Genomic DNA, 14,809 nt, shown 5'->3' with positions numbered 1-14,809 from the left:
CAGTATTTTAACATAAAAGTGTTGATTGTGAGGCATCAAAAGCCACAAAATGCAACGGGTCCATCAGACCCACAAACACTGGCTGAGTAACAACAATATGAACATTACACAAGGGTTAAAAAAAAAATTGAGCTTATGTAGTTGCATACTGAACAAATCTATGTGCAAGTGTCTATGGTTGCTTTAACTATAGCATTACAGAGCATTAGTAAAGCATCAGATTTGTCGTGTCATTTACGCGATACACCAAGATCCTGTGACTTGGAGCCCTGTAAACAAACTACTATTTCCAACTGTAAAGGACAGTTGGAGTCCCAATGCAAAGACAGTGAACATATAGAAAAGTCTAATTGTATGGGTGTATATGCCGAGCACAAAGAGAAGGACAATGTTGACTTCATAAAAACAGAAGAGAAATTGTGATACAAATACAACAGCTTTCAAATTATCAAAGGGCCCAGCAATTTCAAATAAATCATGATGTGCCTGCAAGCTAAAAAGCTACTTTTTAAGGCTGCAGGCCAAAAGAGGAACACACTTTCACAATCAAACACAAGCGTGCAAACAATAACCAATTTTGCCATTTTAACATTGAGCTCTCCATCACTATAACAATCAGGGCACTGCACTGATGAGGCCTGTGAATCGATGTGCCGTGTTACACAAAAAGGAGACTCCTCTAGAGCATACGTGTCAAACTCAAGGCCCGGGGGCCAAATGCAGCCCGCCAAGCCGTTTTGTGTGGCCCGCGGGAGCTCAAAAAGCATTTAGTAAAGTCCATGCAGCAGAGTTTCTTAACCTAAATAAATAAAGGTTTTTATAATCAATCAGATAATAATCAATTGCAGAAACATGTATTTGTCTGCTATGGTGTGTATTTGTGGGATTGCAGCATATGAACTACTGTGAGCCTTAATTACGCTAACAAACTCATCTGTGCCGGCACTGCAGCACCCCATGCCCTGCAGCCATGTCTGAGGCTGAGAGCTGTTAACTACCACTCAGACAGACACACACATGCGCACCAAAAGAACACACAGTCAAGCAGTTTCACAAACACATGCACATACTAACAGTGATATTGGGCAATGTGAAGCAAAATTACAGCAATGACATGCAAGATGTGTATCTATCTATCTAAGGAAACCTTTGTCTGCTTTAAAACCATAAATGTGTTTAAGATAAACTTACATGGCATTTACTGCATTTTATTTATGAACAAAGATTTGTGTGTACTGTGCATTGAATGAACATTAAAAACAAAAAAATGTTGCCTATAGTATGCTCATATTTGCAAATTTGCAAAAATACTTGAATGATTCACAGTTGAAGGTTTTGCTTGAACAATTAAAGGGCAATAATGCTTTATATTATGGAGATAGGGTACAGATGTGACATTATTAAAATTGTAATTTTAAGCCATGGATCAAAATCTTCTTCACTTCCTTCAATACTTTTGGGTCAGATGGTTGTATGAACCATGACAAACTAAGACAATTATTACTTTCCTGTGATAAATGTGTCATCCTTTCTCCCCTAAATGTTGCTATTGCTGAGCAAAATTGTTTGCTTCTGCTAATACAGACAGACATTTACAGCGACTGACCTGTAAACAACTCAACACAGTGGAGGAAATAGACTTCTTGCATAATACAGAGTTGCATAACAAAAGCATATATAAAAAAAAGTGAACAAAAAAAAAAGTACCAAAATGCACATGCTGTCCTTGCTTTACGCCACCTATACTTAAAAAACAAAAACAAAAAAAAAAAAAACAACACTTTTCTTGTTGGATAAGATTACAATAGTACATATAAATATGTCCTGTTAAGATGTTGTAAATACATTTATTCAGTTTTTACAATATATTCATTGTATTAAGTTTCCATATTAATTTATACTGTTTGTTTTTAAATGCTGTACTAAAAGGAGAAGTACTAAAGAAAGGTGTGCATGCTGATTGTTTACATAACAGGATGGTGTATGGTACTGATGGCACTGACTGTTATGCTTGGAGATAGAGACAGGTCACAGAACCGGCCTGAACCAGCTCCTCTGCCCAAATAATGAGGAAAACAGAACATCAAAAAGAAAAAGAACCCAAAGTGTATTTCTTTGATCTAACCTGAGTTACTGAGCAGAATAGCTTAGTACATGTTTTGTTATTGGTGGAGAGTCTTTGTTTGGACTTTACTTGCACTCCTTGCTGCAAATAAAACTTTTAAAACTTGAGAGCTCATTCTTTATTTTATCAGATCTTTATTTGAATTCTTTGTGTGTTAGGAAACTGGGGTATGAACTAACAGCATTTTTTACAGTCCTATCTAACTGAAAGTTTCCTGACATAACTTGGTCCTTCGAGCCAGATCGACAAAATCCAAGACATCGTTGGAAAACTGGGAGGTCATCGCAAAAATCCAAGACATGGAGACAACACCTCAGCATTGAAAAGCACTTGAGGCTTCGGTGGTTTCCACAGATCCAGCGGTGCTTGGTGACGTCGATCCCGAGATAAAGAATTACTGCGCACAGTGAAGTGAGTAAAATACACGCAAAGTTTGTGAATAGGTTGAAAAACCGTGACTGAAAAAAATTCAAAAGTAGAATAGTAGGTCCTGAAAAAGGTAATGGTGTCTGATGAGAGGTCAGGGACCGTTCAGACTTTCCTACTAAAACTAATAGTGTCTAATGTGAGGTCTGGGACCGTTTAGACGTAAATCTATTAGTGTCTGATGTGAGGTCAGGGACCGTTCAGACGTTTGGTGAATAAGTTGAAAAACCGTGACTGAAGAAAGTCAAAAATAGAATAGTAGGTCCTGAAAAAGGTAATGGTGTCTGATGAGAGGTCAGGGACCATTCAGACTTTCCTACTAAAACTAATGGTGTCTAATGTGAGGTCTGGGACCGTTTAGACGTAAATCTATTAGTGTCTGATGTGAGGTTGAAAACAACCATTCAGATGTTTTGAGTGAATGAGAATTGTGTGAATGATTGTCTCCAAGAGAAATTAAACTGTATATAAAGAGAGTCTCAGAGTCAATAAAAGTGTTTTAAGTGTATTTTTTGTTTTGATTGTGGTCAAAATTGAGACAGTTTGTGAACCAACTTTCTCAATTTTAACCACAATCAAAACAAACAGCTGTACCTGCGGTGCGTTAGGTACCGTAGAAACTTGGTACAGTCAATGATCTCTGTGGACGAGTGACTGATCGTTGACCAGTCTTTGTTGAAATATTGCTATTATTATAATTAACAATATAGTTATTAATTATTAGTATTAATATTGTTAAAATATGGTACAAACACAAGGCAAAGAATTAACTAAGAAGGAGCGTAAATGTCACCAACAAGTTCAAAAATATCCAAGACCATGGGGAAGATAAAGACATAACGCTGTATGGCCAAAAATGGTCCACGAAATATTGAAGGAATCACCATTTTGTCTAGGGGAGTTTAGGGGCGTGCCTTCAGGGGGTAAACTATAGCTGAAGTAGCCTAGCAACTAGGAATTAGCAATTAGCTGTAGGCCTAAATAGCATAGTGGCTATTAAAACTAAGGAAAGTAGTGGTATTAGCACTACTTAATTAACATAGATTAGCATAGCATAACTATCTTAATTAATGCTAAGCTAAATAGCATTGAAGCTAAGCTAAATAACATTAATGCTAAGCTAAATAGCATTACTGCTAAGCTAAATAGCATTAGGCTAAGTATTAACATTAGCAAATCCTAATGAAGTCTTAATATAAATTAGCATAGCACAAGTTGGCTGAACTAATGCTAAGCTAATTAGCATTAGCCTGTGTAATATTAGCATCAGCATTCATGTTAACATAGCAATACAAGCTAATTTAGCTAAGCTTGTGCTAAAACCAACACAGATAATAGCACGGCTGCTCAGTAACTAATAAAAGATTAATAAACAACTAATATGAAAACAAAGCAGTAACATAACAATGGCTGGAATTAACAATACACCACGATTAAAAGATGCCGAAGACATGCAGGAATTTAAACCCAGGTTCGACTAAATTTTTGAACGCAATACAGGTCTTCAACCAACTGATACCCACTACAATCCATTATATAAAGACACATTTTTGGATTATCTGCCTAAAATTGTACGAGACATGATTAAGACTTCCTGCGTTGCGCTGAAAACATGTAACTTGAATGTAACAGAATGATCAGTAACATAACAATGGCTGGAATTAACAATACACCACGATTAAAAGATGCCGAAGACATGCAGGAATTTAAACCCAGGTTCGACTAAATTTTTGAACGCAATACAGGTCTTCAACCAACTGATACCCACTACAATCCATTATATAAAGACACATTTTTGGATTATCTGCCTAAAATTGTACGAGACATGATTAAGACTTCCTGCGTTGCGCTGAAAACATGTAACTTGAATGTAACAGAATGATGAATCTGACTATGAGGAGGGTAATGACAAGTGCTATAATTGCAGTAGTAGAGGACATTTTGCGAGAGCGTGTACAGCTCCACGCAGACAGAAGAAATGACCGCAACAACGAAGGTGCTAGAGCACGTAGGGGAAGATAAGATGGTAACAGAAGTGATGGGAGTCGCCCATACAAATCAATGAGACGATAAACAGCAAAAAATAAATAAATAAAACTGTCACCAGAAAGAATCAACACTGTTTGTAAATTGCCTGCCTCAACAACTAGGAAACAACTAATGTCTTTCCTTGGAACATTTAATTATTGCAGACAATGGATTCCAAATTACTCCAAATTATCTGGACCGTTATATTCTTTACTTTCAGGTCCAATGAGTTCTGCACCAGCTACTAAAAATCACATTACAATCTGATCATTTAAGGTGTATAGCTGAATTGAAAACAGCACTACAATCAATAGTGTCTCTAAAATTACCTGACTATAGCAAACCCTTTAACCTTTATTGTGATTCAAAAGATGGACACATGACTGCTGTGTTGACTCAAAAACACAGCCCATCACAACGACTATTGTGTTATTACTCCAAATGGCTAGATAATGTGGCTACAGGCCTGCCACCGTGTGTACAAGCTGTTGCTATCACTGCTTCTGCAGCTGCAACTTGTGCGGACCTTGTACTTTATCACCCCCTCACACGTCATGTACCACATGCAGTCTCAGTACTGTTGAACCAGAACCGTATTTCTTTTGTCGCCTGCGCAACATCTACACTGCAACTACGAATCCTGCTACACTTTTCCTACATCACAAGATGATGAACCACATAACTGTCTAGACTGTTCTTTGACTACTTATTTACCCAGACCAGACCTGTCAGATCAACTAGTTCCTGATTCACTTTGGTTGTTTACTTCTAAATCTTTGAAAAACACCTTTGGTGTCACCTGTACTGCATACGCTGTGACAACTCTTACTTCAGTGCTGCTCTCTGACACACTTCCATCTTCTTATTCTGCTCAAGCAGCAGAACTGAAAGCTATGTGCATGGCGCTCCGCTATGCTTCCGGTTTTCCAGTCACAATTTACACTGATAGTAAATGTTTTTAATGCTTGCCACACACACAGCTATGTGGCACCTTTGTGATTTCTCCACATCATCAGGCAGTCCAGTAAAACATACTCATCTTTTGAAAGACTTATGCCATGCCCTCACTCTTCGTTCAGCTTTAGCTATTGTACATCACCCGGCACACACCGGTAGAACTGATCTTGTCTCCCTGGGCAATGCCTTAGCAGACTGTACTGCTAGAGCTTTAGCTACTGGACAGCATGTGACTGATGTAGCCCTTAATCTATTGTCAACACATCAGGTTGTCAATACTGTTCTTCTACAACATCAATCTCTTATGCAATCTATGACTGATGTGACTAAATCTGAAAATGGCATTTCATTTCATACTCCATCAGGTAAACCGGTACTGCCACCGTCCCTTTATTCTTGGGCTGCACGTGTCCCATGGGCAGTGCCATGTGACAACAGCAGGGATGATTGGAGCAGTACAACAAGTTTTTTTACTGTCCAAATTTTCAAAAAGCTGCACAGAAGCATGTACAACAGTGCATAATCTGTTTAAAACATAATGCTCAAGGAGCTGTAAGACCAAGACAAGGCTCATTTCCGATGCCAAAGGAACACTAAACATCTACACATGGACTATATTGAACTAAACAAATCACAACATCAACAATATTGTTTAGTCATTCTGTGCTTTCAGTAAGTGGACTCAACTTTTTTTTTTTACATTTTTTACAGTCCTATCTAAGAGAAAGTTTCCTGACAGGTTCCATTAACAAAAACGTTCTACTCACACCATCAGATACTTGGCTACGATCTGCAATGTCAATTGGCACGACCACCACCTTCTCCCACGTTGCATTGTCCAGTTTATGCACCTGAACAACCACAAACAATGAATCCAAAATGTATGTGTGAACAGGACACTCTCAGGATACTCACTTTATGCTGGAGCAGCGTTATATACATTTTCCTGTGTTCCAAGGTCCGGTTTGTGCCATGTCTCAATTTTTATAAAGAAACTGTCTTCCATATACTCGTTCTGAAAGAGTTGAAAAAAAAAAAAAGTTAAATATATAGCACAAACGGAAATAAACCATACATTTTTAAAATTCTATGTAACAATTTATGGATACTTACTGTCACAACTGGTTCAAAGTTTGACATCAGTGAAAAGAAAGGAGGAAAAAAAAATTAGAAATGCATTACACAAAGGCCACAACAAAAATAGTAGTTCACATCAAGAAAAAAGAGAAAGGAGGAGGAAAAAAAAAAAAGAAAACACTCACTGGTTTTGCAGTAAGGATAGGCATTCCAGGCTTTCTCATGGAAAACCAGGGAACCCTCTGGTGCAAGTGCGCTGACAAAACCTGGCACTTTACTGTAAAATGGACAGACAGGATGAAAACAAGCAGAGAAAAACTCTAACTATTATATAACTAACTATTTTAAATAAAATACATACTACAGAAGACAAATCAGAAAGAGGCCATTTGAAACAAACGTTAGTCAACATTGCCACCGTCTGGTAGGACACTGATATTACATAGTAAAAATATTAAGACAATCCTACCTTTTTAAGTGGTAGATTTTGTGTGTGTATTGTCCTTTCTCTTCATCTTTTTCATAGGGTTCATTCTTCACTACTTGAATACCTTCACCTCCACCAGTCTCATTTTTACTCACGTCAGCCACAGAGAATAACTGACCCACTTGATACTGCAACAAAAGAAGCAGAGGGAGTGAGGAAAGACTGAAACAGGGAGAGAGATAGAGAAATTGCCATACAGAGAGAAAGGTACTCAGAGATACTGACCTCTTCAACACTACAGGGTAAAACCACACGGCTGTAAAACAAATATTTTTTTTGATTACCCACAAACAATTCACAAAGCGATGAACAGAATTATCAGAATTCAGAACCAATGTTTTTTTTCCCCAAATATTTTTATTTTATTTTTTTTAAAGTGCAGCACAAAGATTATTTGACAGCATTTTCTGATGCTAATGGTCCTGGACAGGAAAGCATGAGATCTTATCAAGTTTGAGATTTTCACTCCATGAGATTACCTGCAGAGACCAGACTGAATATTGTTGAATATTCACCACCATCAGTCTGTCACATAGTCACAGGAAACAATTAACCACACTTTAAAACAGCTGGTACTATCATACAGACAAACCACTCCCCATTGTGGGATGAATAAAGGACTTCTTAATCTTCATTCTTAAATAATATTAGTCACCACTGCCAACAGAAGTCTTTAGTTGTCTGATCCATTGTTTTTTATTTGTTTTGTTATTGAAGAAGTGGCATTGTTTCTGCCACAGAAAAAAAAAAAAACAAAACAAAAAAAAACAAAAAAAAACAAATAAGCAAAACCTATCAATGCTGGATAGCAGGTTTCTGTCTTCATTCTTACTCAAGAAATAGGGGAGACCTGGTATGGTGGTAACACTTTTTGCTTCAGGACCTGTAACTTACTGAATTTTTGAGCTAGAGTTCTCAAACTTTTATACAAAGTACCCGCATTTGTTTACTACAAATGGCACCGATTCAAACCTCCGCAAGAATATCACAGACCTCGTGAGTTGATGTCAAACACATGGTGTTCCTTTGTTACAACCTACCCCACTACCGGGGTAGGTTGTAACACATGATGTGGTAAGTTGTAACAATTACACAAAAGAAGCAAAAACAGAGGCCACCATGCGACACACTTCAAAAAGAGGCTGGGGTTCCGCTTCATAGAGAATGTGAACCAGTTAGGCCCTGCCATCTGCCTCTCATCCCATGTTTGTGGGTGTTTGATGTTGTATATTACTGCCAGTTGATATGCAAAATTTCTGACATAAAAGAAAGTGGAATAGAAAACCTAAATACAGAGACACAAAGTTCTTTCAATTTGTTTGGCACCTACACTAGTATTCAGTTCTTCTCTGGTCTCCAGTGACTAACCTGTCATATGTTTACCTTAGGTGGAGTCAGTCCATAATACAGGTCTGCTGCCTGAGTCGAATATTCAGCCAACACTAGCTTAGCTAGCTGTATTAGCATAGTGGTTTGAAATTAGCAGGGGGGAAATGCATCACATTTTGCCTGAGAAACTACAATTTAATCTAATGTAAGTCATATGGTTTTATATACAATAGTATAACTACTAAACAAAATATATTCTGGGTCAAAACATTTACTTTCTTACATCAAAATCAGTTTTTTCTCTATAGAATATGCATGCGCCTGTTTCCAACCTTGACTGTGGGATCGGGGAGGAAGTGGGTAAACACAGATTGGTGGAATTGGTGGTGTTACAACTCTCCCCATGTTACAATCATACATGGTCTCCCCTACTACAACCCCTGCCCAGACCTCTACACTGCTGACTTCAGCATGTAAAGAGGGAGGAAACTAGTACAAGTTAGTGAAAAAGTTACAGAAAATAACACAACATCAGAAAGAGTCTCATCAAAGAAGTTTGAGACGAAGAGCAACAAAGTCATGACCATTGCACAAAAACAGCAGATATGGTGCAAATAAAGACAAAAAGAAATGTTTCTCTTCAATGTATCAAACTTTTCTTAAAATTTCCACCAATAAGACTTCTCTACTTAAACTGTAGCAGAGGCACAATTACAACATAATGATAAATGTCAAGTAATTGATGTCCTGTGACAAACTTATTTCATCTCATACCATGTTATGTAACAGTCTACTGTGAAACAATGAAATGTTTGCTTTGAAACTAAAATTTTTTTTTTTTTTGTCCATAATGTAACCACTTAAGCAACGTAGTGCAAGAGAGGAAGAAATATGGGATATAATGTGGGTCTACACAGAGTATAGCTATGAAGTGTGTTCTTCCACACATGTTCACGGCATTTGCTGAATTTTCTTAGATGCTTTTGGGCAAAAGCTTTTTAATTTGCCGCTACTTAAGAAAAATAATTATTTAAAGACACAGAGCAGGTAATGAACGAGTTGCACTATCATGTTGTGTGTTTCACCATTGTAAGATATTGGGGCATTGTTAACGAGACTGAAATATATCAAAGCTTGGTTAAAGAAAACACATTGCCATGACATTTTCTTAAAGGAGTGTTTGTCGACAACCACTACTTGAGAATGGCAAATTTAAGAAAGGAAAAAACATCTTCTGGATACTTTCACCGTACGACTTAGCTAATCATCCTAGCGTCCTCGACATATAGAGCCGAGAGCTTATAAATAAACCAAATTAAGTAGGGTTTGGTGAATATGGCCTAAGAAGTCGAAAATACTTAGTACTTTCGCCCATGGTAGAGATGCCGAGATACATCACCAGGTGACCCAATCCCAATAATGTTATACCGTTAATTTAGCAGAAGTGTTAGCATTCGTTTGTATTTCGTAGCGTGTGTACACCTTGAAGCTCGGAAAAGCTAAGGTTAAAGCGCGTTCACTCCACAGTTAACCTTTTCAAGATTTTAAGAGGAATACTGTATAATATGAGACAGTAACACAGTGGCGAGTCTGTCAAAGCCGGTGGGCCCTACACCGAGACCGTTAGCTCCTCCAGCTCCAAACCCCACACCCTTAGCCTCGTGTGTCTAAAACAAAAGTAATAACGTTTTTCAGGAGGCTCCAACCCATGGTAGACGTTGCGCAGAAATTATTGTCTTACTGTAGTTTACAGACATGAAACATGGCTTGGAAAAAAAGATATAAAACCAAAACTCACTATTCCTTGTAAATCACCATGGCGGTTGAGACTACTGATATTGCTGCTGCTTCCTGATGGTGCCCTGAGCTGACGTCATGATGAGCCTATTTGAGGAGCGCCCTGACCTCGCCTATCTAAGTAGTTATTGGACATGAAACGACGCAAGGCGTCTATAAAGTATGGTGTAAACCAATGAGATTTCTCAATTCCGGTAGATCGGAAGCCTAAAGGTGTGTGGGCTTAAACGTGGTTTGTCAGTAGAAGTACATGCTGAATAGGTACACCTGGAGATAAGTTGAGCTGAGAACATTTCAGAAAATTTAATGTTTGATAAATTAAATGTAGGAAGACAAAGTAGACAGGGGGGTTCTTAAAATACTAGATTGCCATGCAGAATTAAGAATGTAAGTATCTGGGTAACTCCCATCAGTTTGGAGGTCGTAATATACGTAGGTTAGATATGAACTAGGTAAGAAGAGATGTGCTGGTGTGTATGTTTTTGGATAAAACACTACAGGTAAGTATGGGACTGGTAGGGAAATAGAAAGCAAGGTAGACAGGTTAAGGGCAAGGTAGTGAGGCAAATAGGTAAAAACAAGTCCTGGACACAAGGACGCAAACATGTTTTTTTATTGAAAGGGTTTACTGATAAATGATCGTTGGTTGTCATGAAATGTTCATGTTGAATCTCAAAAATCATGGGATAAAAAGTCAAACTTGGTACTTAACATTGAATAGCAAGCGGATACATGCTCCAGAGCTGACAGTCAATTTACAAAGAAAGCAGGCAAAAAGCCTTTTTTGATTTCAATAAAAAGTCTTTCTTCCCACTCTATTTTTACATGGTACATGTTTGTTGACTTGTTAATAATATTAAAAATGCTTAATACTGATTGTGAAATGTCAAATTACTTTACAAAACATAATAAGTGGCGCTTTGGCCCAGAGGCAATGTCTCTGTCATTGGTGTGGAACCCCAGGATTCACCTCCTGGGCAAGTTTGAATCCCGGTTAGGGCGGTTGGTACCTTCCAGTGGACTCACCACCTGCAGGAAGGTTTGGGGGGTTGGTACGGTGCAATGTGATTTGGGTGGCGACTGCTGGCCCCGCGACCCGGTAATGGATAAGTGGATGAAAATGGATGGATGGATGGATAGAACATAATAATAACAATCAATTTAATATTAATAACAATAACAAACAATAACCATTGCATTAATAACAAAACTGAATAGAGGAAAACAGGCTTAGCTGTGGAATCCTTGCCCACACAAACAGCATTTTGGGAAGAAAATTATACCAAGTGGCATTGACAGGTACCTGACACACAATTACACAATTACACACAAACACAGTATCAGGTCGTTGAATTCTTCTCATTGCCATTTACAGTGTTGTTACTGGGCACCAAGATAAACACACACCATAACATTCCTGTGCCTTTGTGGGATCACACTCATTGACCCAAACCAAGTTCCTCCCTGTCATTCAAGAAAGTTGGGCCAACAGTGAAAATGTGCCCTACCCCTCTGGGAGACAAGATAGGAATTCTGATCATTTTAAATGTCCTAGCATTTTGAAGATGGGAAGAACCTCCCTGGTGATAGGAACTTGTATCCATTGCCAGCAGGTAATCGAATTGAACGAGCACTAGGGCTATTACTTGTGGAAATGGTTGGCGAGGGAGACACCTTTCTAGTGTTTGAGCAGCTGTGTCCATTGGAAGAGTTCTTACTACCTTTGACCAGAGGTTGCAACTCCAGGCTGTCTTGGGTGTCATTTGGGGAACAACGTCGTGGGGAATGGTTAAGAAGGCTCAGTACATCCCTGCTAGCAGAAGCAAGGGGTCCAGGAGAACTGTGGACAGCTTTGACAGGACCGAGATGTTGCTGTTGCTGGGCTGCAGCATTAGCCCAAAATGTCTTTAAGTTGTGAATTGCTTGGACTTTTTCATCAATGACCCCTCGTTGTAGTCGGTCAAAATCTGAGGCTTCTGCCGACGTAGAGCAGGCAGAGCCTGTGGATGAATAGGACAGTGCAGGGGACGGAGCACCCCCTGCTGGTGACTGTTGACCAGAAGCTGGAGACACATTGCTTGGTGAACGAGAAATATGACTACTATATGGGGAGCTTGGGTACTTAAGTTTGAACTGTGCATGAATGTCCAAAGAAGGAGAAGAATGGCTGCCTTCTTTTTGTGAAGACTCAGAGACTACAGGACTATTGTAGCCCGAGCTGATCTTCTGCAGGGAAGATGAACGAGAGGGAGGCTTGGGTTTTGGGGAAGACTGAGCTCTGCCACTGGCACTGCTATTAGGATGACTAAAAGCACTTGTTTCTGAGGATCGAAACGCACTGTTTCGTGTTGTGGTCCCACCAGTTGTCCCGCTGTCCGTGCCAGCTTGCTGAAGACTCCCTATAGCCCGTAGATGGCTGTGGGTCTCCTTAAGAATCTTCTGATCCAGCTTCTGAGGATCCAGAGGGATAGTTTTCTCCTCTTGAGACTTGACTGTACTGTCTGTTTCAGTACTGGACTGATCAGATTCTCCAGTATCGGAACTGCTCACTTTACACACCTTCTGGAATGGTGAGTTTGGGCTGGGCACCAGACATGTTTTGACTGGAGAGGTGGGGGTACTGACGCTACCCCTTGATGATACAGACAAGCTGTATCCTCGACCTGCTCCTGTGCCAGACCCTCCAACAACCCTTCTGCCTCCACGAAGGTGGCGCTGGCCATGACCTGGTGGCAGAGGAAGGGAATCACAGTGACTTCCCAATGGCTCGCTGCTGATTATAGAAAATCCTTCATATTCCTCTTCATCCCGATGGACTCCGGTCACTGCAGCAGTTGCACCATGAGGGGAGGAGCGGCTACAGCGACCATGAGAGTGCTTATGGACAGAGTAGTGAGCCATAGCCCCACCTCGCTGCCTACCAAGGAAATCACAATCTGACTTTGAAGCAAAGCTCATTGAAGAGACTACGGAGCTGAGGCTGTAGACAGAGCTAGCATCAGAAGCCTGACTGTCCAGGCATGGAGGAGAAAATGGGAGGCTAGAGTATCCCATATGCAGAGGGTTGGTCACAGACTGGGCAGAAGCAAGAGACTCGAGGGAAGATGAGCTGTCCAGGCTCAAACGCTTGGGGAGTTCTGTGGAATCTGTAAAAAAGGAGGAATGAAAAGCATTAAATTGCCTTAAAATACTTTTAATTGCTATATTTCTTGCCTTGGAATAAGTCATATATATGTACTTAAGATAAAATCGATAATGATGATGATTAATAGAGGAAGCTATTATGCTTAACAAATCAAGATTTTGTATTTGAAAGTCATAAATAAAAAACTATAAGCATATAAAAAGCTGATGATAGTTCAGAGTTATAGTCCAACAAACCAATGATGTGCTTACCAAAAAGTGCCAGGAGAGATTGGAGGGCAAAGTGCAAGGTGCAGCGGTTAGCTAGCTTTCCAGTCTTTAGCACCACTTCTTCTTGGCCTACCTCACACAAGTCAAATCCTGCACACAAAAGATAACATTTGTAGATTTTTGGGGGGTTGTAATGGTTTATTATCTTTAAATTTTGAGTTACCTTAGCATACTTGGTAGAGCTCTAGTGGGTATCGTTTCTTTAAATGCACAGAGACAATCAGCAAAAGTAAAGTTTTGAAGCCCTGAGAAACCACACCCTTGGACAATCCTGGCTCTTAAGAGACTCACAGTCTCCACTCATGACCAATGTCCCTACCTGCATTTGATTGTCTATTTCTGTCTTCATATAGTCTAGTATTGTTTTTTTTTGTATAGAGGTACAGTATAATGTTATGCAAATATTATGTATGTTGGGTAATCAGTTGACTCACCGAGAGCGGCCAAAAACTCGTGACAGCCTGGCAGCCTCCAGAGCTGTACACTGATGGACACCTGAATCGGCAGGAGGAAAAAATCCTGTTCTTTTTCTCCTGACTGCAGTTGAACTAGCACCTGGTGGAGCTGAGTAGAAAGGGATGTTAGCAGTGCACCAGTTGGTTTTTCATGCAACACATTTAATCTAAACTCCACAATAAAATCAACATTGTGTTTGGTTCACTGCTGTTTGCATCTCTGTTCACAGGAGAAAAAAGAAATCTTGTATTTAGTGTCCAGATGAAAAAGTAATCGTGCCCTGAAAGACTTAATTCCAGGATAAACTGGAAAACCACACAGGGATGATGAAACTGTTGTCGATGATGACTTACTGCTGGCAATGCGAACCAAGCTCCTATTCCGATCGTACAGGGACCGGACAGCCCTTAGAAGATGGGCCCCCGACCCCATACTCTCGGAGCACCCCCCACAGAATACCACAAGGGACACGGTCGAAAGGCTTTTCCAAGTCCACAAAACACGTGGACCGGTTGGGCAAACTCCCATGAACCCTCAAGCACCCTGTGGACATGGTCCAGTGTTCCACGACCAGGACGAAAACCGCATTGTTCCTCTTGAATCCGAGGTTCGACTATCGGCCGGACTCTCCTCTCCAGTACCCTGGAATAGACTTTTCCCGGGAGGCTAAGGAGTGTGATCCCCCGATAGTTGGAACACACCCTCCGGTCCCC

General features: G+C 39.9%; 2 protein-coding genes across 5 annotated transcripts in view; both read right to left on the bottom strand.

Moving 5' to 3' along the window:
* LOC103396989 (phosphatidylinositol transfer protein beta isoform-like) overlaps positions 1-10,301 on the bottom strand; it is a 25,664-nt gene extending 15,363 nt beyond the window's left edge. For 3 of the 4 annotated variants that reach the window (XM_008335237.3, XM_025052891.1, XM_025052892.1), the window contains exons 1-7: positions 10,228-10,301; positions 7,326-7,356; positions 7,083-7,228; positions 6,799-6,890; positions 6,650-6,657; positions 6,477-6,551; positions 6,304-6,387 (exon numbers count right to left, since the gene is read on the bottom strand). In XM_008335237.3, coding sequence (XP_008333459.1) covers positions 6,304-6,387; positions 6,477-6,551; positions 6,650-6,657; positions 6,799-6,890; positions 7,083-7,228; positions 7,326-7,356; positions 10,228-10,247 — 456 coding nt within the window. In that variant the 5' untranslated portion in view covers positions 10,248-10,301. Of the gene's footprint in view, positions 1-6,303; positions 6,388-6,476; positions 6,552-6,649; positions 6,677-6,798; positions 6,891-7,082; positions 7,229-7,325; positions 7,357-10,227 lie in introns of those variants that run through there. The other variant, XM_025052893.1, reaches the window with a different exon arrangement.
* A 1,034-nt stretch (positions 10,302-11,335) lies between these two features.
* The window catches only part of LOC103396992 (tetratricopeptide repeat protein 28-like), a 13,127-nt gene continuing 9,653 nt past the window's right edge, over positions 11,336-14,809 (bottom strand). The window contains exons 13-15 of the mRNA XM_025052922.1: positions 14,075-14,204; positions 13,623-13,730; positions 11,336-13,372 (exon numbers count right to left, since the gene is read on the bottom strand). Of these exons, the coding sequence (XP_024908690.1) occupies positions 11,778-13,372; positions 13,623-13,730; positions 14,075-14,204 (1,833 nt within the window). The 3' untranslated portion in view covers positions 11,336-11,777. The remainder of the gene's footprint in view (positions 13,373-13,622; positions 13,731-14,074; positions 14,205-14,809) is intronic.

Source organism: Cynoglossus semilaevis, chromosome W (assembly GCF_000523025.1).
Source record: "Cynoglossus semilaevis isolate Cse_v1.0 chromosome W, Cse_v1.0, whole genome shotgun sequence".
NCBI classification, from domain to species: domain Eukaryota; kingdom Metazoa; phylum Chordata; class Actinopteri; order Pleuronectiformes; family Cynoglossidae; genus Cynoglossus; species Cynoglossus semilaevis.
The sequence above is the reverse complement of the archived record's forward strand: the minus strand, read 5'-3'. Positions and strand labels throughout refer to the sequence as shown.